Source organism: Hemiscyllium ocellatum, chromosome 4 (assembly GCF_020745735.1).
Source record: "Hemiscyllium ocellatum isolate sHemOce1 chromosome 4, sHemOce1.pat.X.cur, whole genome shotgun sequence".
Taxonomy (NCBI): domain Eukaryota; kingdom Metazoa; phylum Chordata; class Chondrichthyes; order Orectolobiformes; family Hemiscylliidae; genus Hemiscyllium; species Hemiscyllium ocellatum.
Window position 1 is genome coordinate 40,933,477 of NC_083404.1, and position 27,559 is coordinate 40,961,035.

The 27,559-nt window shown below is 42.3% G+C and overlaps 2 protein-coding genes across 5 annotated transcripts in view; one reads left to right on the plus strand and one right to left on the minus strand.

Moving 5' to 3' along the window:
- The window catches only part of cnot10 (CCR4-NOT transcription complex, subunit 10), a 34,567-nt gene extending 13,272 nt beyond the window's left edge, over window positions 1–21,295 (minus strand). The window contains exons 1-14 of one of the 2 annotated variants that reach the window (XM_060822977.1): window positions 21,151–21,295; window positions 19,590–19,687; window positions 18,492–18,653; window positions 16,603–16,753; window positions 14,650–14,792; window positions 10,775–10,849; window positions 10,171–10,254; window positions 8,390–8,507; window positions 7,001–7,150; window positions 6,142–6,344; window positions 5,919–6,040; window positions 4,686–4,862; window positions 3,622–3,705; window positions 2,743–2,856 (exon numbers count right to left, since the gene is read on the minus strand). In XM_060822977.1, the coding sequence (XP_060678960.1) occupies window positions 2,743–2,856; window positions 3,622–3,705; window positions 4,686–4,862; window positions 5,919–6,040; window positions 6,142–6,344; window positions 7,001–7,150; window positions 8,390–8,507; window positions 10,171–10,254; window positions 10,775–10,849; window positions 14,650–14,792; window positions 16,603–16,753; window positions 18,492–18,653; window positions 19,590–19,687; window positions 21,151–21,190 (1,721 nt within the window). In that variant the 5' untranslated portion in view covers window positions 21,191–21,295. Of the gene's footprint in view, window positions 1–2,742; window positions 2,857–3,621; window positions 3,706–4,685; window positions 4,863–5,918; window positions 6,041–6,141; window positions 6,345–7,000; window positions 7,151–8,389; window positions 8,508–10,170; window positions 10,255–10,774; window positions 10,850–14,649; window positions 14,796–16,602; window positions 16,754–18,491; window positions 18,654–19,589; window positions 19,688–21,150 lie in introns of both variants that reach the window. The other variant, XM_060822976.1, reaches the window with a different exon arrangement.
- A 3,210-nt stretch (window positions 21,296–24,505) lies between these two features.
- LOC132812623 (zinc transporter ZIP6-like) overlaps window positions 24,506–27,559 on the plus strand; it is a 34,779-nt gene continuing 31,725 nt past the window's right edge. For 2 of the 3 annotated variants that reach the window (XM_060822978.1, XM_060822981.1), the window contains exon 1: window positions 24,506–24,553. The gene's annotated coding sequence lies outside the window, so the exon portion shown is untranslated. Of the gene's footprint in view, window positions 24,554–27,240; window positions 27,489–27,559 lie in introns of those variants that run through there. The other variant, XM_060822979.1, reaches the window with a different exon arrangement.

Genomic DNA, 27,559 nt, shown 5'->3' on the forward strand with positions numbered 1-27,559 from the left:
CAACCGTAACAAGGACAGAATGCCCCTGGTGCTCACCTTCCACCCTACAAACCTTCGCATAAACCAAATCATCCGCCGACATTTCCGCCACCTCCAAAAAGACCCCACCACCAGGGATATATTTCCCTCCCCACCCCTTTCCGCCTTCCGCGGAGACCGTTCCCTCCGTGACTACCTGGTCAAGTCCATGCCCCCTACGACCCACCCTCCCATCCTGGCACTTTCCCCTGTCACCACAGGAACTGTAAAACCTGTGCCCGCACCTCCTCCCTCACCTCTATCCAAGGCCCTAAAGGAGCCTTCCACATCCATCAAAGTTTTACCTGCACATCCACTAATATCATTTATTGTATCCGTTGCTCCCGATGCGGTCTCCTCTACATTGGGGAGACTGGGCGCCTCCTAGCAGAGCACTTTAGGGAACATCTCCGGGACACCCACACCAATCAACCACACCGCCCCGTGGCCCAACATTTCAACTCCCCCTCCCACTCTGCCAAGGACATGGAAGTCCTGGGCCTCCTTCATCGCCGTTCCCTCACCATCAGCCGTCTGGAGGAAGAACGCCTCATCTTCCGCCTCAGAACACTTCAAGCCCAGGGCATCAATGTGGACTTCAACAGCTTCCTCATTTCCCCTTCCACCACTTCACCCTAGTTTCAAACTTCCAGCTCAGCACTGTCCCCATGACTTGTCCGGACTTGTCTGACCTGCCTAGCTCCTTTTCCACCTATCCACTCCACCCTCTCCTCCCTGACCTATCACCTTCATCTCCTCCCCCACTCACCCATTGTACTCTATGCTACTCTCTCCCCACCCCCACCCTCCCCTAGCTTATCTCTCCACGTTCAGGCTCACTGCCTTTATTCCTGATGAAGGGCTTTTGCACGAAACGTCGATTTCGCTGCTCGTTGGATGCTGCCTGAACTGCTGTGCTCTTCCAGCACCACTAATCCAGAATCATTGATGAAGCAGCTGAAGATGGCTGAGCCTAGCACACTCACTCAAGAACTACTGCAGAAATGGCCTGGAGCAGAGATGACTGACTTCCAATGACCACAACCATGTTCCTAAATACCAGGTTTGACTCTGACTAGCAGAGAGTTTGCCCCGAGATACCCATGATTCCAGTTTCGTTAGGGCTCCTTCAGGCCACACTTGATCAAATGTGGCTTTGATATTAATGACTGTCAAAAACACCTTAGCTCTGGAACTCAGCTTTTTTGTCCATGTCTGAACTAAGACTGTAATGAGTCAGGAACCTGGCAGATCCCAAACTGGGCATCACTGAGCATGTGCTCAGATTGATAGCACTGTTGATGACACTTTCCATCATTGTACTGATAACTGAGTGGGATAGTAGCTGGCTGCTCTGTCTATACAAGACATACCTGGACAATTTTCCACATTGTTAGCTAGATCCCAGTATGCACCCAAACAGCTTGGCTTGGAGAGCAGAAAGTTGTGGAGCATAAGTCTTCAGTACTAAGTGGGAATGCTGTCAGCACCAAAGCCTTTGCATATATCCCCTAGCTCCAGCTCACCTGCAAGTAAACCTCCTCCAGGGTGTTTGAACAAGAGCAGTGAAAACAGCATTCACAACAAGTGTTAGTAGCCTGCTTTCAAAACTTGCAATATCTTTTCCATAATCCTTGGCTTTTAAAAAAAGCCCTTTTCTTATTTCAGTCCATAATCAAAAATACAGTGAAAGTGGTCAAAAGAATGCAGTATTATGGAGTATCCAAAAGCCTTTGAGAATGAGAAATATGTCAAAGGAATGGAGGTTGAAAAGTGCTCTAATATGTTCAAGGAGGAGATAGCCATTTGAGGAAATTCCAGGAACACATTAAAGGATGAATTCAGTCAGCATTTAGAAAGATAAAGTGTGACCAGGGCCATTATGCACATGTTTGTGAAGGATAGATCATCCTCATGTTTCGAGTAAGCCACATAAGAGGTTGATCATAAAGGTCAAACAAATTACTCCATTCACTGCCCTCCTAACTACTGCCAAGATCAAATAAACCAGAGCTGCACGGAACAAGCTAAATGTAAGACTCATGTAAATGGCACTGTTGATGCACACCAATCTCCACATCAATGGATGAAGTCACATGGCACAGTGGGCCTCTGAGCTACAGACTCTGGGTTCAATGCCACCCCAGAACTTAATTGCCAAGAAAGATGTGTTCACAACACAGCCGTATCTTTCTAATCTGCAATTTTTTCTAATACACTGATGGAAAGCAGTGAGACCAGCTAAGATTCCTGTTCAACCATATGATTGGAAAAATGTTGGAGCTACTACAGATACTATCCATAGTTTAGACTACAACTTGCATGTACAAGTGTGCATTACTACTATAACTCAGATAGTGACTGAACCCGAACATACCACAAGCATCATTGCCCACTTTGCTCCTACCTCAGTCCCTCAATTACTGAGACTCTTTCCACTAGGAACAAATGCAGAAAGAAAAATGTATCTGACTACATTGCTCTGCAGGGAGCCACTTTGAATGCAATGGTCTGATTTTTTTCATGGCAATGGGAAAAGAGTTGAACAGGGCTAAATGGATAACAGCTAGCACAAGCATGATAGGCATGAATGGTCTTTTCCTCATATGTTGTTCATTTCATGTATATGTCCTCCAAATCTCTAAGTTAAAATAAGCAAATTACTTCATATGCAAAGTTAACAATCCTATATGTAATTCCATAATATATTTCTTAGTTACTTACTTTAGAGACCCAGACAGTTTAGTCTGCTGCAGAAGATTCTCTGCATGATTTAAGGCCATAAGGTTGTCACCAAGTGCAAGGGCAACATATGCACTGCCAGCCAGGATAGAACATCTGAAAGAACAGAAAATAAAACTTTACATTGTCTGTCTGCAAGCCTATTCCTCTATTCATTAGCGGATTTCAAATTGGAATTGAAGCCTGCTCTAGAATTTCATCGCATTTATAATCTATAGTCATTAATTTCAACAGAACTCCCATTATTTGAGCAGTTTTTGAGGGTTACTTCTGCTCTGGTAAACATTTGGCTGGAGCGGATTGTTTAGGAAACGAACTGCACACTTCTCATTCTGTTCTTCCCCACGCTCAATTGCACCTTTTTAGCTGAGTTAGATAGGGCAGAGGTGAGAAAGTCATCTGAAGTCACTGGAAACTTGAACATCGGGAATTATATACAGAATAAATCAACTTTCCATTACATAAGACAACAGCAAGAGACACTACAGAATGAAAGACCTGAAAACAAATGCTGGAGATCACAGCGGGTCAGACAGCATCCAGAGAGACAGCAAGAAAAAACTGGTGGCAAAACGAGCTAGATCTGTCCTGAACTGGAATTGACTGCAATGTGTTAAAAACAAGTCCTTTTCTCACAGAATCGCAGCCAACTGCAGCACAGATTTTTATGTTAAATGTTTGAAATATTCACGAATTGGGGTTCTTGATGTGCAAAAAGCTTCCATCACATAATTGCGTTAAGTTCAAAGGACTCTAGCATTGAGCATAGGGATAGAAATCAATGCTGACCAAGACAGCGATACTCAAAAACCCTCGGGTCATAAGAAAGAAAATGTATAATGCAGAGGAAAGCATTCATACCTCAGATTGTCCAATTCCTCTTTCCTTAATGGAGAAGATGGTGGACCTGGAACTAAGAACTTATCTCCTTCATGAGGCTTACCACTGAAAAATGAGAGAAAATAATTTCAGCCTATATTAAGGTATTAGAATTTTTAATTAATGCAGTTTGGAATTCAATGGGCAGAGGATGACCAACTTGTACTCAAAACATTAATGTAATATGGTAGCTGTTGCTATGAGAAGACAGCCATTGTAACACTATAGGTCATTCAGACCGTTGTGTTCAAACCAGCGCCCTGCAGAGAAATGCAGTCAGTTCTATTTCGACTGAAGGAGTGAAATTAGTGACAAGGATTACACAGCATACAGCAGAATCTAATGACAGCAGCTTAGGCCTCGCTGATATTTAGCTGATGGAAGATTCCACCTCATGCGACACAATGTCAAAGGGGAGGGCATTCTGACTCAGAGCAGTGAGGGATGGGGCAGGTGGTGGTGGAAAATGAGAGCTGCTGTTAACCTTCACACAGCACAAAATTGACCTAATAGCTGTGGATGTTATCATCAAAGAATAATACAGGTATTTCTGGTTTAATGCGAATTGGCTATAACTAATTGATGAATAGTGGATGCTGGTTGAATAGCATGAACTTTCTACTGCACAGATGTAGAGATTTTCTATAGCGATCTCCTATTGCATTAGGTTGCACCATTGCGTTATACCAGAAATACCTGTATGCAACTGAGGGAAAGAAAGATAATGCTCATGCATGAATGGTTGAGGGATTGGAGAGGTGATCTGTCAAATCATTTATCAATTGCTTATACCAAATATTAATGCTATGAAGCAAACCAACAAATGTAAAAGCACAAAAACATAAAACAGCACAAGAAATACAAGTAGGTTAATTAGCCCTTTGATCCAGCGCAGCCACTCAAGAAGATCACAGTTAATCTTCGACCTTAAATGCACTTTTCTACACTATCACTTATCCCTTTAGTAAAGGAAATAGGATTCCACAACAGGACTTCACCGACACTACACTTGTACAGTCACTGATATATCTTTCAATGCCCCGTACCTGCAGGCCTCAGTGTTTTCATTGCTGGTTTCACCACTGCTTGACTGATTGAAATTTCTTAAACCATTATCTTTCTTGGTCTCCTGTTGATCTTCAGGGAGCAGCAGCAAGGCATTTCTTAAGCAGATAGCTGCAAACTCCATACTAGCTACAGGAATGGCTGAAGACTGCCCATCGCTGCAGAACAAAAAGAACAAAATACCATTTTATTAAAGGCTTTATGGCCTTAAAATTCAAATTTATACTTTTATACCAATAAATCATCAACATACTTTTCAGTACCAGTGCCTTAGACTCTTTTTGGCTGATGCATAAAACCATGAAGGCTCTAAATTCCAGTCCCCACTGATAGAAAATCAGTCAATGTAACTAAGGAAAGAGAAATTCATATACCAAAAGGCCCATCATATGCCTGTGCCAGTTCACTGATAGAGCTATCCAATTAGTCCTGTTCTCTCCCCCATCCGCCAGTAGTCTCAAAATTTCTCTTTTTAAAGTATGCATCCAAGTCTCCCTTGGATGTTCTTCTTTGATTAGTTTCCACTGCCTCTTCAGGTCCTGCATTCTAGATCATAACTGCATGTGTACAAAAAAAAAATCACCGTCCCACCCGTGGATTTAAAAAAAATTATCTTAAAGAGAAGGAAGTCTCAATGTCGATCCAACTCTACCTATACCACCTGAGAAAAGCTCTTCATGTAAAGACAGAAATTGCGATGATGCACAATGAAGTTGAATAACACACCATATAGCTCAAACACCAAAGTTGGGCTGCTTGCTTCAAGTACTGCACTGGCAAGCTGCCAGAACTCAGTACCTGAGGTAGGAATTGGTACTTTCTGGAAAGATGGATATTTTAAGCAAGGAATTAAATTGAACCTTTGAGAAAGACCTGAGGATCCCTCTCAGTTTGTGCTCAGAAAAAATATTGTATTCCTATGAACATGTCTGTTGAGTATTCCACAGCCAAATTGCACTTAACTCAGGAATGCTGACTGCTAAAATCTGAATATATTTCTGCCTGGCACCCACACATCACTTCATCAATTGAACATTTAGTAACTTGTCAGAGTTTACAAAAAACTTTACAATCTTAAGCAGCCTTTATATAAATAATACATTTGTAAGATTTCACATTTAAACATCTTAAAAGTTTGCTCATTCACACCGTGTGTGTTATGCAGCCACTTGTTGAATTTTTTTTACAGCCTGTTTGACACCTTGCTCACTCACTTATAAACGGTGTTCTGCATGGACTGTGAGGCCAAGACTATCTTCTGGTGATAACCTTGACCCAGAATTGATTGCACAATCCCTTTTTTGCTTGGCAGTCCTCTGGTCTCTTGTTCTGATGTCTGAAGGAAAATAATGCTGAAATTTAACATGAGAGAAGAAAAAGTACAGGAAAGGAAACTTGCAGCATGAATGGAATTATAGTCGACACTAGTCCACTCACCCCCTTGTTGGCAGCAATGCAGCACTCTGCTAGCCTTAACCAAAGCCGTGGATTGGAGTGATATACCTGAACTGCCTCCATCAGACACTCAAAGGCAGCCAGTGGTCTACCAATGTGTAAAAGCTGGATTCCACAGTTATGTAACAGTTCATATCGCTTGTTTGTTAGCAGTGTACTCATAGGTCTGCCCGAAAACTTCTTCCCTAATTAAGAAAAAGCAAAATTACAAAATATTGAGAGGCTGCAAAATGCAGAAAATTGTATTGCTTAATACAAACCTATACAAAAAGGCTGCAGATTATAGCAAAATAGACTACTCAGCTGGTTTTAATGTTATGTACTCCAAGTACGAACTAAAGAAAAGTTAATCAGTAACAGATTTTAAAGTCAACTTTCTAACAAAATGATCGAAGTGAAACATCATGAACATACACATGTACAAGTACTGCCTTTTCTTTTAAATCAAAAGCTAAAGGAAACAACTTCCTTTGCAACAACCAAAAATGTAATTTGTACAAAATTATGCTTAACACGAGTGAAAAATGTAAATTATTCTTCGTTTCAGGGAGGTGTGTTTGGAAGTAATTTTAAAATAAGTGGATTATGTTATAAGCTACATTTTTGGCAAACTTCCAAATGTTCAAAAGTGCTTCCTAGCCAATGATGTACTAATTGAAACAGAGCAATGCTGCAGCATTGCAAATGTGATAAGCCATGTGACACAGTCACTTTCCACAAACAATGTGATAACGTCCAGATAAATGATGTATTTATGCACCACTGAACTTCAAACAATTCATACTTAATTAGGTTCATGTTAATATTCTTTGAATAGAGTATTTGACCAAATGTAACCCACCTTGATCTGTGCTCGTTCCTGCTAACTGCACACAAGCAGCATCATTCTCCTGCAAGGCCTTTTTAAAGTAGAAAATTCCAAGATTGTGTTTCCCCATAGCAAAATGGATGCATCCAAGGTTATTCCAGAACATGCATCTAATACATTCACCTGTTTACAAATGTATTGAGAAACGAAAAGTCAAGAGTCATCATACTTTAACTCTTTCATAAATATATTTAAAAAGCTAAGAGTGACAGATGGCAGTTTTTAGATGCAAATGAATTTTATTCCAAGGTAAAGGAGGTTAATTTAATAAGAGTAAATATGGAGAAACTGGCTTCCACTGTAAGGAATGCCAAGTATCAAAAGACACAAATTGACGGCAATTGGACAAAGATGATGAGGAATGTGCAGGTATGCAAGAGTCTACAAGAGTTGCACACTGGACTTGTTCAGGAAAATATAAAATGTGTATCTGGTCATATAAAGAAAACTTAAATGGTTCTAAAAAAGGGTCTACGCTCCCTGAAAGTGGAAGAAGATTCAGCAGTAAATTTTAAAAAGAAATTAGATAAATCGAGAAATTTGCAAGGGAATGGGAGAGCATCAGAGAATGGCATAATTGAATAACTCTTTCAAAGGACTAGCGCAGATATAACAGGGTGAATGGCCTTCTTTTGAATGAGTTTACAAATTTGAAATGTGTTCCAATAATGAGTTTGGCAAAATGTGCACATTAAGATGAATTTGTTAACTGAAAGCCACTGGAATGCCACATCATCAAATATAGATAGACAGCTTGAGCAAATTTGAAAGACAAGACTCCACATAAATAGATTATTTCTTTCAATGTTTCATGCCCGTCTAGACAATAGAACACAAGCACAGATAATTGACCCATGAGGAAATTTTTCCAATTTGGATGAATAACAAATGTTGGCTCTGACCCAAATCTCCATGGGAAGAGTGTCATGCAATGGAAACAGAACAGTACAATTCCCGAGACCAGATTTCATTAAGTATATCTAGTGATATCAGATGATTATGTGCGAAAGAGAGAGGAAAGACCGGGTTAGTCTCCTGTCCCTTCTGCATAATAGGTAAATTGGAAAGTAAAGATGAATGCTACTCTCTCTCGATACATTCAAATGTAATGAACTGAAAATATGGGTGGGGACAGCAACCCCATTTAAACAACTGGTACTAGCAGTAAATATCAAAATCACTTTCTTTCTGAAGAGTTGAGTTATGATTAGTTTCTATTGTAAAAGTACAAAATTAATAGCTTACGCTTATTAGGACTTCAATTTACAAATTGATCAACATAAAACATCTATCTAGACATACCTAGTTAAATTACTTATTATCTGCAGTAGACAATAAAATAGCTGTTACTTTGGTTCTTACCTGTGCTTAGGAATCCAGGATGATCTGTAATATTTGCACTGTTCAACAGCTTCACTGCTTTTCGATAATTTCCCCTCAAATACTCAAAATTGCTCTTGAGAAATAGGGAGGGAGCAGACTGCATAAAATAAATAAAGATGTGCACACAGAGACAATGTTTATATATAAACAACAAACACAGACATTTAGAGCAGTGAAATGTTAAAATCATACAATGAAATTATAATCCTATTACATAAATTACTAGCTTTAAAATGAAATTTTAATTTATAAAGTCATTTCAGGTACAGAAGAGGCATTTTGACCAAACAAAGTCCATGCCAGTAGGGCAATCTAATCAATCTCAATCTCCTGCTTGATCCCAAAAGCCCTGTAAGTTTATTTTGTTCAAGTGTTCATCTAATTTCCTTTTGAAATATGCCTGTGAGGCAGGGGGAAGTGGAATCAGAGTGTTCCAGATCCTAAGCATTGACTGCATAAAAAAGTTCCTCCTAATGATTCCCCTCTATCGCTTGCCAAAAACCTTAACTCTGTAGATCCTTAATCTTCACAGCAGTTAATGGGAAAGGTTTTCATTGCCTACTTCATCATAATCTTATACAACGCTATCACATTTTCCATCATGATTTGGAGGTGTCGGTGTTGGCCTGGGGTGCACAAAGTTAAAAATTACACAACACCAGGTTTTGTCCAACAGGTTTAATTGGAAGCACTAGCTTTTGGAGCGCTGCTCCTTCATCAGATGGTTGTTGAGTACTCCTAGAAAGCTAGTGCTTCCAATTAAGCCTGTTGGACTATAACCTGGTGTTGTGAGATTTTTAACTTTGGACATTTTCCATCAGTCTCTTACACTCTAAGAGAACCCCACCCCTCCAACTGGAACAAGGATAGTACACACCTGGTCCTCACCTTGCACCCCACCAATCTCCGGATTCAGCGCCATATCCTTTGCCATTTGCACCACCTGCAGTCAGATCCCACCACCAGAGATATATTTCCTTCCCCACCCCAATCAGCATTCTGCAGAGACTATTCCCTCCGCGACTCCCTCATTAGGTCCATGGCCCCCTCTCAACCCACCCTCCACTCCTGGCACCTTCTCTTGCCGCCACAAGAGGCGTAAAACCTGCTCCCACACCTCCCCTCTCACCTCCATCAAAGGTCCAACATCTGGCAGAGATTTTCCTGCACATCCAAACACTCCATCTACTGTGTCTGTTGCTCTCAATGTGGTCTCTTCTACATTGGAGAGACAGGATGCCAACTTGGGGGACATGTTAGAGAACATCTCTGGGACACACGCAACAAACAATCCACTTCGCCAAGGACATGCAAATCCTGGGGTTCCTCCACCACCAAATCCTAGCCACCCAACACCTGGAGGAAGAACACTTCACCTTCTGCCTTGGGACCCTCCAACCACACAACATCAACGTCGATTTCACCAGTTTCCTCATCTCTCCTCCCCCACCTCATCCCAGATCTAAACGTCCAATTCAACACTGCCCTCTTCAACTGTCCCAGCTATTCATCCTCCTTCCCACCTATCTGCTCCACTATACACTCCAACCTTTCATCATCACTCTCCCACCTCCAGCTACCTTCCCTTCAACCCCACCCTCCTCGTATTTATTTCTCAGCCCCCAATCCCCCTAACCTCAAGACAAGATGAATATCAAATAATGGTGAGGTGGAGAAATGAAGACTGAGGCACATTACGAATGAAAGTTTCCTAACTTTTGGCGATGATTTTTAGGGAAGTACAATTTCTAGGTACTTACATTTCCAGCTGTATTCATAACAGATTTGATTTCCCGTTTACAGGCTTTCAAAGATTTCATCTGGACATAAGCTCTCACTTTACACTGTAAACAAAAACATGGACAGGTCATACAATGAGAACACTTACATACAGTGGCACATTGGTAAAGTCATTGAACTACAATCCAGAACCCCAGGCCAATGCTTTGGAGAGGCAGATGGTGAAATTTGAATTCAATCGTGAAAACAACCCGAAACTGAAGCCCGCCTAATAGCAACCATGTAAGCGTAGTCAAGTATTGTAAAACAAACCCGTCTGGTTCAATAATGTCTCTTTGGGAAGGAAATCTTTGTCCTTTCCTGGTCTGGTCTACATGTGATTCCAGACCCATAGCGACATGGCCGAATTTTAGTTGCTCTCTAGGTAATTAGGGATGGACAATAAATACTGGCCTAGCCAGCAACACCTACATTCCGTGAATGAATGGAAAAACATTCACTTGCAAATACCATGAAATCTCTTTTGCTTCCTTGTCCATTTTTTCTCATTGATTGAATCAACCTTCCTTTAACCACCTCTGCTCCAGAGAGTTATAATTCAATATAAACAACTTGTTCACACACCTGATGAATTTTGGATTTAGTAGCTTCCACAAGACCTCCAGCATCAGCCTTCTGATTAGCTGCATCCTTATAAGCCTTTGATCAAATAATGAGAGTGAAATTACTTTACAATTCTACACAGTTGAATAGGTAAAGCTTAAAGAATATACACTGCAGATAGACTTAACCAGATTCTGGGAAACTACAGCTAAATGTTCACGCAAGCAGGTGGACAGGATCATGGAACACATACATCCATGTATATTAAAAAAACTCATCATTGACTGAACAGCAGAGGTCCTTGCCTCCAAACCCCATCAAGTACAGTGGTCTGTGCTTAAACAAATCTGTACCGAACACTGATATACTCAATATGTGGACTATGAGGGATGATCCAAAGCCCAATTATGGCCTGAGTCTCTAAACATGGAAAACATTACACCGACCTGTCCAATAAAGTTCAAGGATGTGTCTCATTTCTCCATTCAGTATTTCAGTAGGCCAATAAAACGTATAGCTAATTCAGACATTCCACTAGAAGATTTTGTCATTTTGTGAAAGCATGCTTTACCAAGTTGAGCAACTTTGATTAATTTACAATAACCAGATAATGGACTCCTGGTTTGAAGTCAAACAACAGCTTTGATCGAGGCAGTTATCAGCAGTATTTCTACAGGACCATTTGAACTTTCCAATAATTAAATCTTGGTGTTTACCTGTTTGCGGCAAGCCACGTGGGAACAAATAGGCCATTCACCTCCTACAGCCTGTTCCACCATTCTACATCATGGTTGATTAACTACCTCAATGACATTTTCTCATTGTATCCCATATTCCTTGATATCATCAGCTTCTAGGAATCTAACCATCTATGTCCCTGAGTTAGAGAATTTTTAAGATTTGCTACCCTTCAAGTGAATAAATTCCTCTTCACCTCAGTTCTAAATAACCTGCACCTTATACTGAAACTCTGCTTTGGTTTTAGAAGCCCTAACTAGGGAAACATCCTTTCGGCTTACAGTCTGTCTAGCCCTTTAAATATGTGCATGTTTCAAGGAGGTCATCTCTCATTCTTCTAAATTCTAGACAACACAGGCTCAGTCTCCTCAATCTCCCCTCGACATGCAATCCAAGGAATTAATCTGGTGAACTTCTGCTGTAGTCCCACTATGTATCCTTTCCTCAGGGAAGAACCAAACAAGGTTCTATACAATTAAAGAAAGACAGAGTTACTTCTGCATGCAAATCCTCCAGTGATAAAAGTCAACACATCATTAGTCTTTCCAATTATTGGTTACATTGGTATCTTAGCTGTTAGTAGTTTATGAACAAGGAAACCTATATCTTTTGAAGAATAACCTCACATTTATCCACATTACATTCCATCAGACATGTTCTTGCCCATTAAGTCAGCCTGTCCACATCTCTTGGAGATTTCTTTGTATGATCCTCCAACACACATCTAGGTTTGTAGTAGCTGCAAATTTGGAAATATTGCATTTGGTCCACGGATCCAAATCATTGATACAAATCATGAACAGCTGGGTCCCAAGCACTGATCTTTGTGGTACCCTACTAAACACAGTCCAACACCAAAATGATTCATTCATTCCTTTTCTATTTCCTTACTATGAACCAATCCTTACTTTGTATATTAACCTCCTTATCAAAAATCTGAAAATCCAAATACAACCATAAGCACTGGTTCTCCTTTATTTGTTTTTAGTAATATCCTTGAAACATTAACAGACTATGAAATATGATATTGTAAAGACTTTTTAAATTTTACTATATTTATAATTTGCACTGAAGTGGGAAGAACTGTTTTTAAAATTCAAGGATTGTGGAAACGATTGCTATATTTCTTTTTTAAGCAAAGTACCAACACTTGCTATAAGTGCTGTTCTTCTTTCAACCAGTGGAAGCAGGTTACTGCAGATGTGCTGCATCAGGAAGTATGTACAAAGTGAGGTTTGGCCAGCAACAACTGGTCATCACTCCACAGACCAATGACAAATGTCTCTACCCGCCAACAACTATATGATTGCCTCCCAGCCAGGTGAATTGACTGTGGGTGTTAAGTACATAGCCAAAAGCCTTTGAACATCTGGAACAGCAGGTGATATCTGTCTTTCCACGGTGAAAAGCCTGAAAAAAAGCCAGCTTATTGTCCTTCACCAATTTTTGTAAGCTGTTGTTTTTAAACCAAAACCAATTGTGAAGCAATTGCTCTGTGCCTCCGACAAGCAGTTACAAACAAAAATAGATGAAGAGCGATCAAGGAACAACACGTCTTAGCCAGCTAAAAGGAACATCAATGAACCCAGAGGACAGAGTCCTTTGAACTGCCTTTCCAGTTTGTTCTTCCATGCGTAACATCATTTTTATTTCTACCAGATGTAGAGCGGATGTTTTATAGAAAAGTTAGACTTTTAACTAGTAGAGTTGTATGCGGATGATTCATAATTGTTTAACTATAGCTATAATCAGTTTGTTATAAAAAATAATTAAGTACAGAATTCTGGTCCATGTTTTCTATTAAACTGGTTAACATATGTGAACTGGAGAATTTTGCGGATTTTGATAAAATCTTTAACTTTTGTGATGATTCTGGGAATAGCTGAGCTCAATTTCTAACGTGTTATGCAAGTGAATATTTAACAATATCATCTTAATAAATTCATTGACTGTGCCCAATCAGATCACTTTTTTTAAAAAGGGTGTAGTTATCTTGTTTCTTCTTGGAATCAAGGATAACTTTCTTCCACTCTGGAGTTGTCAACACTGAAGTGACTAAATGGCCCATTCGTGGATCTGCACATTCTGCTGATGTGGCAAGCGATGTTCGATGAGGCAGCAGTTGGGTTGCTTGTGTTTTTTCAGGAGCATGAAAATCGATGTTTCGGGCAAAAGCCCTTCATGAGGGGCCCGAAATGTCAATTTTCCTGCTCCTCAGATGCTGCCTGACCTGCTGTGCTTTTCCAGCACCACACTCTCGACTCTAATCTCCAGCATCTGTACTCCTCACTTCTGCCTTACTTGTGTTTTTGCTTGCCCCTCACATGTGACCTCCATCTCAGCTTTTTAGAGACACTGAATATGTTTAGCACCTTTATGGATGCTGTTTCTCAAGTTTGGGTAGTCTTGGGCAAGGGATTCCCATGATTTTTTTTAAAACGGAGGCTATGAGGATACACTTGAAGTGTTTCCTCTGCCTTCCTGGTAACTACTTTCTGTGACAAAGTGAAGGACCTCTTTCAGTGTTGTAAAAACCCTATAACTCTCAAGGTTCTTTTACAAAATTATTAATCAGGTCCTTCTCTTTGCATAATACAGATCTAGAATAGCTGCTCTCTGCTGGGTTCTTCAATAAACTACTCGAGAAAACCACCTTGTACACATTTTGGGAATTCATCCTCCAAACATTGGAGCTCATTAGATTTACCTAGTCTGTATATAGATTGAATTTACCTTTGATTTTGCATTAGCTTTACTGAATGTACCCTTATTTCCCTAATTTATACCTTGTCCTACATAACCATTGGCAGCCTAGACATACTTTCTACCAATGTTTGTTGTCCCTTGGTGTTTCTAAAATCTTCCTAAATAAATTTTACCCCTTTGTCTTCCAGACGTGCTGAGTTTCTCTAGCAACTTCAGTTTTTCTTTGTTTCCAGTTACAACCTACTGTCTTCATACGCTTAGCAAAATCATTTATCTACAAAGAGACGAGTCCACATTACTGGCTAGAAAAGCTAGTGCAACCTTATTGAACTAAAAGCAGCTCTCAGAAAGGGAGTTTGTTTATGCCAAAACGTGTGATGGAAATTTAAACAGTAAATTGTATTAAAAGCTATATTTGCCATAAAAGTTTCAAAAAATTTAAATATACTAACCTCATTGGACTTGCCATTTTTATTGCTTCCTTGTGAAATCATTTTCTCCAGAACAGCAAGCAGCAGCAAAGCTTTCTCAGGCTGGTACGTCAATAGATAAAGATCAACAAGCAAGAAACACAAAGCCTGGGCAAATTTCTCTTCTGCTTAAAGATTGGAGACAGAAACAAATCAGATTTTAATGATCTGAGCACCAAGCATCTCAAAGCCCAAACAGACAGGCACAGCTTGGGGTCAGTCATATCAAGCTTTTGTGGTTCCAATGTTTGCTGCAAATAAAACTTTAAATGACCTCTAGAGTAATTTCTAAAAGAAAGATTTACTATATAGATTAACTCATTATTTTCAACAAACATTTATATTGCTTAAAATGCTGCTGAAGCATTTGATTTTACACTCTTTGGGGCGACAAACACAAGAATATCAACTTTCACATGGCCACAATTTATACCACAGGAGAAAAGGATGTTGATTGGATTTTTTTTTCCCTCCAGCAGTATAAATTGTTGCGATTATTTGAATTTTGTCATTCTTATATTTATCTTACATGGACGCTCTGCCTAGCAACTGTTTTAACAAAGCTTTATTTAGTGTTTCATAAGAATGATAGGGGAATATTAGTGAAACATCAATATACAAGTGTAACTTGATTTCCCTGCAATAATTCAATAATGTCCTGCAGTAAATTGATGACTTAGAGTAGATTTATATATTTAAATCTTTCTGTGTAGAATATCCTTCATTTATTCTCATCTATTCTTTTGTACTGCTGTCCATAGAAAAACTGATACAAGCCTCTGCAAATGATAAACTCAAAAGGACAAAATTAAAACCTGGAATGCATCACATCTTGGAAAGCTGGACTGGAAGAAGAGGGATGCCATTTAACAGAGAAAATTGCAACATCATATGTGAATATAATAAACAAATACCTTTTCATTGTTTAAGATATGACACAGGAGGGGAATTTGGGCACAGCTGATAGACTATTGATCATTGAAGCGATCAGTGGTGTGCAAGGCAACAAACGTGACAAACAACAATCTGGGTCACACTGTTGGGGAACTGGAGCACAAAATCCAAGCTTTGTAAAGATGTCTGATTCAGTCCTACTTTTTTAACATGGTCACTTACTAGGGATAAATACTTAGCCATAGAAAGATTTGTCTCAAAATGGGGGAACTCATTCAAGGACTGAGATCACGCATCAGAGAAACTGGGATGTTAGGAAATGTTAAAACAAAACTTATTGAAGATCTCAAAGTAGAAAGTACAAGGTAAACTCAATAATTTCAAAACAGATTTGAATTTGAGAGGACATGACATTCAACTTATAAGGAGGGTGAAAAAGCACCTTAGATTTAGTAAGTTAAGTCTCTGCAATGGAGTGGTAGTGTCCCTACCTCAGAGGTCAGAGTCATAGAGATGTACAGCATGGAAACAGACCCTTCGGTCCAACCCGTCCATGTCGACCAGGTATCCCAACTCAATCTAGTCCCACCTGTCAGCACCTGGCCCATATCCCTCCAAACCCTTCCTATTCATATACCCATCCAGATGCCTTTTAAATGTTGCAATTGTATCAGTCTCTACCATTTCCTCTGGCAGCTCATTCCATACACATACTACCCTCTTGTGTCATAACATGTCTGAACAGGTTGAGATGAAAAAAAAATCAAGAATTAGCAATTTTGTGCAGAGGGAAATGAATACGCAGAATGAGTTTTCAAAGGAGGCAATTTATGTAGTACCAACACTGGGAGAAACTTTGAGGGGGGCTTGGGAATTATTTCCTAGACATGAGGACTGTGCTGATGTTTTCCAGTACTCATTCTACAATTGTCAGCTTTTCACAAGACAGTAAAAGTATTAACAGAACACAGATATTTAAGCACCATGACTAAATCAATCCTATTGATATATAACCAAGTAGAGTGAACAAGAACTACCTACCAAAAGGCTCTATGAATTGGTAGAGTTTTTCTCCAATTGATATAGCTTCAGTGTACTGGCGGAGATGGTAAAGAATGATTGCTTGATTATAATAAAGCATGCTGTTCTCAACATCATCCAGTCCATCCATTTCTTCAACTGTGGAATGCACCTAAAACAACCCAATAGAGACAGTAACCCAAATAAGTACTTCAAATTAACGCTCTCATTTTCAATTTGCATCCAAGAAAGAACTCCTGATGCATTGAAAGGTCTCCTACAGTAATTCTCCTCAGCATTCTTTCCCACCCTCATATTCTACTTCCAAACCCTGTGTCCCATCCACTTGTTGACTTCTTCAGTCGAACCACCTCACAAGCCAATTCATAGCCCAACCAGTTCTCCAGCCCTTCACCCTGCTATCCAAAATTGCCGCTAATTAGTTATTTACTCATTTTGCAATCACCAAATGATCCCCCTCGGCCTCTCCTCATCTTCCTATTTGCAGAATATTGTCAAAAAATACTACAGCCCGATCCAACAGGGAAACAATTTATGGTGAGACCACACCTGGAATATTGTGTGCAGTTCTGGTCTCCAAACTTGAGGAAAGACATTCTGGCTATGGAGGGAGTGCAGCGTAGGTTCACGAGGTCAATTCCTGGAATGGCGGGACTATCTTATGTTGAAAGATTGGAGCGACTGGGCTTGTATACCCTTGAGTTTAGAAGACTGAGAGGGGATTTGATTGAGACGTATAAGATTATTAAAGGATTGGACACTCTGGAGGCAGGAAACATGTTTCCGCTGATGGGCGAGTCCCAAACCAGACGACACAGCTTAAAAATAAGGGGTAGGGTATTTAGGACAGAGATGAGGAGAAACTTCTTCACCCAGAGAGTGGTGGGTATGTGGAATGCTCTGCCCAGAAGGCAGTGGAGGCCCAGTCTCTGGATTTGTTTAAGAAAGAGTTGGATAGAGCTCTCAAGGATAATGGAATCAAGGGTTATGGAGATAAGGCAGGAACAGGATACTGATTGAGGATGATCAGCCATGATCATAATGAATGGTGGTGCAGGCTCGAAGGGCAGAATGGCCTATCCCTGCACCTATTGTCTATGATCATCATTGGGAGAAAACAAGTATATGAAAGCTGGAGGCAGAGATTTAATAGAACTTCCTTTGAAATGAGAGAGTATTTGAAAATATTTTAAAGGAACTGAAAGGATGTGAAATAAGATTGGAAAAGAAGCTCTGTTTAAGACAGATATGAGCATAATAAATAGGAGTGGGTCATTTCGCCCCTCAAGGCTGCTCATTTAATAAAATCAGGATTAATCCTATTGTGACCTTAACTTTACTTTCCTGACTATCCTTCAACCTTAGACTCCCTTGTTGATCAAAAAATTGTCTAACACAGCTTGAATATACTCAATGACCTGGCCTCCACTGCTCTCTGGGGAAGAGCATTCCAAAGACTTTGGACATTAGAGGGGAAATTCTTTTGCATCTCAGCTTCAAGCAGGAACATGCATGCCAAAGGCCACACAAGCTGAAGAGCCAAGTTCTGTTACAATTTTGCAATTCTAAATGTTTGAGTATGCAGATTGTACCAACTGACAGGGGAATATTAACCACATCATGAAGAGTTTCAAATTGTTAAGTGCGTGGATTAGGAAAAGGCAAAGACCATTTGATGAAAAATAGTAATCGATGCAAGAAACCAAAAGTGAATCAACAATGAGGATTGCAGTGACTATCGGGGAGCAAGCTATTAAACCAAACAGTGAGATGTTGGTTCAAAACAAAAATGCCTTTTTGGGGAAATGCCTCAAAGGTCTTTCTTTAGTAACATTTTATGTAGATCAGACAAAAATTAAAACGACATCAGTGGTTTTTTTCAGTCTTACCTGATTTTTCAACAGGTTAAGAGTCTGTCTCAAGGTATCTGTCAAAGTCTGTCCATTTTTGTAGAACTCTGCCACTGCTTTATTCAGAGATATTTTGTAATCATCTTTGTTCAGCTCTTGCAAATGGCCCAGATATTGCAGACAAGTGTCAAACTGTCCTGCCTACGGAAAATTGTAAGAAAGCATGCATAAACAAAACTGCAAATTGCAGCAATTTTCTGGAGCTTCATACACTCCGAATAAACACTGATGCAGTTTTAATATGGTACAGTATGCAAGATGTTGTTAGAGGAAGGAAAACAAACAAAAGTGCAGCAGTTGATCTTACAGCAAACAATGACATTGTGACCTGGCATTCTGATAACAACTGAAAATTTCTGTCGTACCTCAAATGATAAATTCCCATACCCTTTTCCATTAAAACTTCAAATAAGCTAACTTGAACAATTATCCTTTTTAGATATTTTGACTCAACATGACATAGATGTTATTACACACCTCTGGAGCAGGTAGACTTGAACCCAAGCATCCTGGCTCAGAGGTGAGGACACTACCACTGCACTCCAAGAACCCCCAATCAATTTTTTACTCTGACTCAAAAACAGATGGTGTGCATTATCTTGTTTTCTACCCATTATCAAACTGCAATAACAACTGGTAACTGCAGAAAACTCCACATTATGATCATCTGGTCCAAACATTCTGACGAGCAACTTCATTATGTAGTACAAAATTTGTAATTACTTTGTGACTGTTTCATTCAGTGCTATTTACATGGAAATAAACCTAACAGGTGCTGCAAGTATAATACATAGAAAAGGGAGCTGAACTCATTTGCTACTCAGTGGTGTCAAGAATAACAGTACCATGACATTTCCTCACATACACACTTCAGGCATTAAGTTTCAGATTATAGAACAGCCTCTTTTTTCAGTTGACACAAACAGTGTGGAAGATGGTAGTAATCATAGCAATTCAAAAGCCCGCAACAAAAATTAACTCGCCGTGAAATTCAATTAATGGAAAAGAAATGCTACCATTGTCTTGGCCCTAAAGTAAACTGAATTTCATGGTAACTCTTTATGATCTAATACTTACTGTGTAAGCCTGATAAGCATTGTTTGCAAGCTCCTTAACATGGTCAGCAACTCCTGAAGAAAGAGAATTACTCTCTGTTTTCACATCAGTATTCTGATCTACAACACAAAGCAAAGACATTTATTTTGCATATCTGTTTTTCATATGACAATTTTTTCTTCACATTCAGAGGAAATGACAGATTTTTAGAACCACTAATGGCAACTTAGCTAAAATCAATCTAAAGTTTCTGCAAAAGTTAATGAATTTTTCATCTCATTCACAAACTGACTTCTTATCCTGGGATTACACAGCTCAGGGAGAAACAGCCTCTGATAGCCCATACCCTATCAGAATTATATATGTTCCAATGAGATAATCTCTTCGTCTACAAAACCCAGAGAGTATAACTACAAATCATGATCAAAACAACAACTTATTTAGAAAGGTAGTGAATAAATATTTTGAAAGAAACTGGATAACAACAAAAGCAATGGGGAGGTAATCAGGATAGAGAGTTTCAGTGAAGAGTTTTGGCTGGCACAGAAGATTATATATAGAATATAGTTGGTTCTGATATAATGTGATAGCTCTGTTCTCATGCGATCACGCATTATAAGAAAATCATTCAACAGCTGTGCCATTTAAATTAACGGGACCGATTATAACCAATTCAGTTATGGAAAGTTCACATTCTACAAAAAATGGTCCAAATTCTTCAATCGTGTTAAAGCCAATTTGCGTTGAAGAATCATGCATTATAACAGAACCCATTTGTGTATAGAATCCCCAGTATGGAAACAGGCCATTCGGCCCAAGAAGTCCACACCAACCTCCAAAGAGCAGGCTACCTAGACCCATTCCAACCTATCCCTGTAACCCTGCATTTTCCATGGCTATGGTAACTTATACATCTTTGGATTGAGGGAGGAAATCGAAGCACCCAGCAGAAACCCACACAGACACAGGAGAATGTGCAAACTCCAGAGAGACAATTGCCCCGAGGCTGGAATTGAACCCAAGTCCCTGGCACTGTGAGGCTGCAGGGGCAATCACTGAGCCACTGTGCCAAACCATTGTTACAATTTATGCCTATTTTGCAGAAAACTTCAGTTTAATTCAAAATCCTAAACAATCTCAACAAATGTTTCTTAACCTGCTTACTCTGTCACACTAAGCAGATGGAATGGCACTCTTTTTGCCATTACCCTATGGTTTATTGGAAAAAAAATGTCACAAACAACTTGTGGCACAGAATGAGGCGATTTGGTCCGAATAGAGTTATCCAGTTTAATCCACTTTCCATCACTTAGTGCATAGTCCTCTTTGAATATCGAAATACTTTTAAAGCCTTGTGAGATCTACCATCCTTTGAGACAGCGAGGTCCAGACTCCCGCTGTTTTCTGACTAAACGGATAGATTTCAGATTCTAGACTGAAATTAATTCACCGCCGCCAATACTCGACTGTGTCCTTCAACCCCCCCCCCCATTCCAAAGCCATAGGTGTACAGTACACACACACAACCCAGGGCCAGGGGATGTCACCCCTTCCTTGACCCGACTCCAGGTGCCTCCCTCACCTCCATTACTCGCCACACAAGGTTCCGACATGACTCCCATTCACCTCCTCCCCCCCGCCGCCGCCCCCTCTCCTTCTCCTCTCCCCGCAACGGGGAAGGAGCTCTAGCCCCGGAGCCGGCTGAAGTGACGCGCCGAGTTCCCGAGGCCCCGCCGGAAGTCGGTAAGTCAGGCGCATCTATTGAGCGTCACTTCCTGTGAGGGGATCCTCCTGTAGCATCTTCAACCTTCATCCCATTGCAGTCTAGGAAATACACTCCTATAGATACATAATGTTGTAAGCTGCACCCCGGGGACCATCAAATATTGCACGGCATATAGAAGAGATTGCAAAAACAGAACATATAATAAATGCATTTGATCCTATGGTGATATTACATATGATATAGTGGACCCATTAGCCATGCATCACACCAATTCCTGAATAAAGTATTCTTTATCTTTAATAAAGAGTCGAAAGGATAATACTGTTTATCTGCTCTACCACTTTAATGGGTGGGTTTCATAGTGGAAAAGGGAGAACTTCGAAAATATTACAAATAAAATCTCAACTATATACTTGGTTTTCATATAAATTATTCATTAAAAGCAAGATGAGGACGCTTCTGTTGGACAGTGGGATGGGAAATATAAATTTAGAAACATAACATTAAATAACATGACCAGGATGAGATGTAGAATGCGTTTGAGACAACGTGCTGAATAAATTTATATGTAATACTAAAGATTGCAAACCTTTGAGTGAAGAAGTATCCAAACCCTTATCCTGAGAATAATGCGGAGAGGATAGTCAATACTATTTCCATTTCATATAAATGAGCTGTATACAGAAAACAATTCTAGGTTTAATTCTGCAGACATTAGATTAGATTAGATTACTTACAGTGTGGAAACAGGCCCTTCAGCCCAACAAGTCCACACCGACACGCCGAAGCGCAACCCACCCATACCCCTATATTTACCCCTTACCTAACACTACGGCCAATTCACCTGACCCACACATCTTTGTGATGTGGGAGGAAACCGGAGCATGGAGGAAACCCACGCAGACACGGGGAGAACGTGCAAACTCCACACAGTCATTGCCTGAGTCGGGAAATGAACCCGGGTCTCAGGCACTGTGAGACAATAGTGCTAACCACTGTGCCACCGTGCCACCCACAAAAACATAATTTATGTAAAACATAAATTCCAATGTGGGTCACAAGGGAGGACCTATGTGCAATTGGACAGACAAATGCAAATATCAACATTAAAAGTGCTATATGTTGGGATGGCAGTAAAGTTCATGGATAGCATGGTGGCACAGTGGTTAGCATTGCTGCCTCACAGAGCCAGAGACCCGGGTTCAATTCCTGTCTCAGGTGACTCTCTGTGTGGAGTTTGCACATTCTCCCCGTGTCTGCGTGGGTTTTCTCCAGCTGCTCTGGTTTCCTCCCACAATCCAAAAATATGCAGGTTAGGTGAATTAGCCATGTTAAATTGCCTGTAATGTTAGGTGAAGGGATAAATGTGGGTTGTGCTTTGCCAGGTCGGTGTGGACTTGTTGAGCTGAAGGGCCTGTTTCCACACTAAGTAATCTAATCTAAGTAAGAAGGGGTTGGGATCAGTGACTTGGACTATCAGCATATTGGCCACTCTGTCATTCACTCACTGTATCAGATTCTATTGGTAACTATGACTTTCTCTTTTCGGTCCAACTGGGTCACTCTTAGTCTCTCATTATGATTTATCCTCTCTCCACGGATTATGCTGTCTATGGCTTATTTTGTCTGGGTCACAATCTTTCTATATGTTAGTCTCTCTTTCTCTCTGGGCCACTCTCCATGCTAAATGATAGGAAACAGAGGGTAGTTACAGAAGGATATTTTTCAGACAAAATACAAGTCTGGACTCCAGTAGTGATATTCCCAAGAGATTGGTGCAGGGACCCTTGACTTTTCTGATGTTTATAAATGACTTGGAGATGCATGCTGAGGTTTACATCTCTGTATTTGCATATTATACTTACCTAAACAGAATAACAAATTGTAAAGATGACCTCAGAGAGACAATGACAAATTGGCAAACTGGACAGAAGCCTGGAAGATGAATTTCAATGCATAGAAATGTGAAGTGACGCATAGAAGAAACCTGGAGAGACATCACAGATATAACTTTACGGGAGTACAGGAACAGAGGGACGTTAGGGGTTCAAGTGAAAGTGGACAGGCGAGTTGAACAGTTGTTAAGAAGGCTTATAGGATCTTTTGGTTTATAAATAGAGGTATAGAGTATAAAAGCAGGGAAGTAGTAACACACCTTCACAAATCATTGGTCAGACCATATTTGGAACCATAATGTTAAGTTCTGAACACCTTATTTAAGGAAGGGTATTAAAGCCCTGGAGGGAGTGCAAAGGCAATTTACTAGAATGATACCAGAAATGACAGAAAATATAAAGAAGGAATGATTTGAGAAATTGGACTTACTCTCCTTGCAGCAGAGAAGACAAAGAGTTGAATTTTTGAGGTAATCAAATCTATGAACAATTTTGACAAGGTAAGGAAGGATATTGTTTCCATTCGTTGATGTCAGTAATGACAAGTCACAATCTCAAGATTGTCAGCAAGGGAACCAGGAGAGAAATGAGGAGAAACATTTTTACTCAGAGAGTTGTTGGGATTTGGCATATGCTGCCTGGGAGAGTGTTGGAGGCAGATTCCATAGGTGCTTTCAAAAAATAAATTGGACATGTACTTATGTACATGAACATACAGGGCAATGGAGATAAGGCTGGAGAATGGGACTACTTCTTTCTTGAACCAGTGCACACACAATGGTTTGAATAGCTTTCTTCTGTGCTGAAAAAGTCTATGATTCTGTCCGTGGGTCCCTCTCTTCCTAACAATCATTCTCGCCAGCTCTTTTTTTCTGAGTTACTCTTTGTATAGCTTACTTTATCCAGGTCAATGTCTGTGTATTACATTTTCTCTCTCCCTGTGGGTCACTCAACTAGTTTATATTCTTTAGGCCTCTCTGATAGTCACTGTCTCTTGACTTTTCTCAAGTAATTACTTGCTCCAGCCCCTTCTTTCTGGGCTTCTCTGTCCAATAGTCACTCTCTAACCCTTTCTTTTTAGATCTCTAATATTCAACCTACTAGTCATTCTGTCTAGCCTTTCTCTCTAACAGTCACAATCTTTAGGCTTCTCTCTGTAATAGTCACACTCTCTCATCCTCACTTGTACTCCCTCTCCATAATAGTCCCTGTGTTTGACCTGTCTTCCAGACCTCTTTGTTCCAGCGCCGCAGCAGTTCCGGTCACTAACACCGGGCGCCGCTGCTGAGTCGATGCCATTGCGACTGCGCGGGATCGTCAGTCCACGCGTTTAACGTTCAGTGTCCGGAGAGAAAGAGAAGACAGTGAGTGTCCGGGGGGAGGGGGTCAGTGAGAGTCCTAGGGGCGTGGGGGGAGTGAGGGTCCGGGGGGGGGGTGAAGTGAGGATCCGGGGGGAGGGGGGAGTGAGGGGTCAGTGAGTGTCCGGGGGGGGAAGTGAGGGGTCAGTGAGTGTCCGGGGGGAGGGGGGAGTGAAGGGTCAGTGAGAGTCCGGGGGGAGGGGGGAGTGAGGGGTCAGTGAGTGTCCGGGGGGGGGGGGGGGGAGTGAGGGGTCAGTGAGTGTCCGGGGGGGGGGGGGGAGTGAAGGGTCAGTGCGAGTCCGGGGGGAGGGGGAAGTGAGGGGTCAGTGAGAGTCCGGGGGGAGGGGGTCAGTGAGAGTCCGGGGGGAGGGGGTCAGTGAGAGTCCGGGGGGGGAGTGAGGGGTCAGTGAGTGTCGGGGGGGGGGGAGTGAAGGGTCAGTGAGAGTCCGGGGGGGAGGGGGAAGTGAGGGGTCAGTGAGAGTCCGGGGGGAGGGGGTCAGTGAGAGTCCGGGGGGGGGAGTGAGGGGTCAGTGAGTGTCCGGGGGGGGGGGGGAGTGAAGGGTCAGTGAGAGTCCGGGGGGAGGGGGTCAGTGAGAGTCCGGGGGGGGGGAGTGAAGGGTCAGTGAGAGTCCGGGGGGGGGGAGTGAAGGGTCAGTGAGAGTCTGGGGGGAGGGGGAAGTGAGGGGTCAGTGAGAGTCCGGGGGGAGGGGGTCAGTGAGAATCCGGGGGGTGGGAAGGGGAAAGTGAGGGGTCAGTGAGAGTCCGGGGGGGCGGGGGGGGAAGTGAGGGGTCAGTGAGAGTCCGGGGGGAGTGAGGGGTCAGTGAGTGTCCGGGGGGAGGGGTCAGTGAGGGGGGGGGGAGTGAGGGGTCAGTGAGTGTCGCGGGGGGGTGAAGGGTCAGTGAGAGTCCGGGGGGGGGGAAGTGAGGGGGTCAGTGAGTGTCCGGGGGGGGAAGTGAGGGGTCAGTGAGTTTCCTGGGGGAGGGAGGAGTGAGGGGCCAGAGAGTGTCCGGGGGGGGAGGGGGGAGTGAGGGGTCAGTGAGTGTCCGGGGGGGGAGGGGGGAGTGAGGGGTCAGTGAGTGTCCGGGGGGGAGTGAGGGGTCAGTGAGTGTCCGGGTGGGAGGAGGGGAGTGAGGGGTCAGTGAGTGTCCGGGTGGGAGGAGGGGAGTGAGGGGTCAGTGAGTGTCCGGGTGGGGGAGGAGGATGTGAGGGGTCAGTGAGTGTCCGGGGGAGGGGGGGGGGAGAAGGGGGTTGTGAGGGGTCAGTGTGTGTCTGGGGGTGAGGGGATGTGAGGGGTCAGTGAGTATCGTGGGGTTGTGAGGTGTCATTGAGTGTCCAGGGAGGAGGCGGATGTGAGGGGTCAGTGAGTGTCCGGGGGGGGGAGGTGAGGGGAGATATGAAGGGTCAGTGAGTGTCTGGGGGGCGGGAGATGTGAGGGATCAGTGAGTGTCGGAGTGAGGGGGGGTGTGAGGGATCAGTGAGTGTCGTGGGAGTGAGGGGGGATGTGAGGGATCAGTGAGTGTCGTGGGAGTGGGGGGGATGTGAGGGATCAGTGAGTGTCGTGGGAGTTAGGGGGGATGTGAGGGGTCAGTGTGTGTCCGGGCGGGGAAGGGCATGTGAGGGGTCAGTAAGTGTCTGGGGGGAGGAGGGGTTGTGAGGGGTCAGTGAGTGTCCGGGGTGCGGTGGGGAAGGGGGATGTGAGGGGTGAGTGAGTGTCTGGTCGGGGCAGGGGTAGAGGTGTGAGGGTCAGTGAGTGTCGTGGGGGGGAGAGGGGGATGTGAGGGGTCAGTGAGTATCTGGGCTGAGGGGGGAAGGGGGATGTGAGGGATCGGTGAGTGTCGTGGGGGTGAGGGGGGTATGTGAGGGATCAGTGAGTGTCCGGGCGGGGAGGGAGATGTGAGGGGTCAGTGAGTGTCCGGGTGGGAACGGGGGTGTGAGGGGTCAGTTAGTCTCCAGGGGGAGGGGGGATGTGATGGGTCAGTGAGTGTCCGGGTGGGGACGGGAGTGTGAGGGGTCAGTTAGTGTTGGGGGTGGAGGGGGTCAGTGAGCGTTCAGTGAGTGTCTGGTAGGAGGAGGGGTCAGTGAGTGTCCAGTGGGTGGGGATTGGGGAGAGTGAGGGGTCAGTGACTGTCTGGGGGTGAAGTGAGGAAAGGATAGTCAGTTTGTGAGAGAGGGGCAGGGAGGAGAGGTGAGTGAGTGTCATTGAGAGGGAAGTGGTCAATTAACAGCCAGAGGGAATGAGAAAGGAGGATGATGAGGGTGAGGTGAGTTAGGGTCCGTAGTTCTCGTGGTTTGTGAGACTCTTCTCCAGGGCCTCTACCTGTTTGGATCTCGGTCTCCAACAGCAAGGAGGGAATGGGGAGTGAAATTGGGACTGGAAGGCCTTGTGAATAGGATATTTAGGATAGTGAAGTGGCAATGGGCAATATTAAATATAGTGATTAGAACTATATTTAATGTGAGGGTTACTCTCTAAAGTTTTCATCCTGGTATTTTTGGCTAAACAGAATAGTGAAAAGTAAGGTTTGGGATTTTGGTGCGTGAGGTGGATCAGAAGGAGAGGGGAGTGAACACTGGAGGCAGTATTAAAGGTGTGAGGAATGAGGGTAATGTTGAAGGTGGCAAAATCTCGGTGACTGAAAGGCTGGAAGGAAACATTTACATTCCAAACTGTTTTCCATGTCTTCAGGATGTTTTGGAGAGCTGAGCTGCCTATGACAGACTTCGTGAAAAGTAGACACTGCTGTGATGGAAGAAACATGGCATGCGATTTGCACACAGCAGGCTCCCAAAAACAGTGAATTTAATAACAACCAGTTTTTAGTGGGCTGAATATCACCAGTTGTTTAAATACAAGAAGTTTTATTTATTTAACTACACTGAGCAGTAGCCATTTTTATGGTGGTGAAGAATTGTTCTCAGGATGTAGGTGTTGCAGGCAAGGTCAGAATTTATTGCACAACACTCGCTATTATAATTATGGTCAATTATAATCATATATTATATTATGAGTA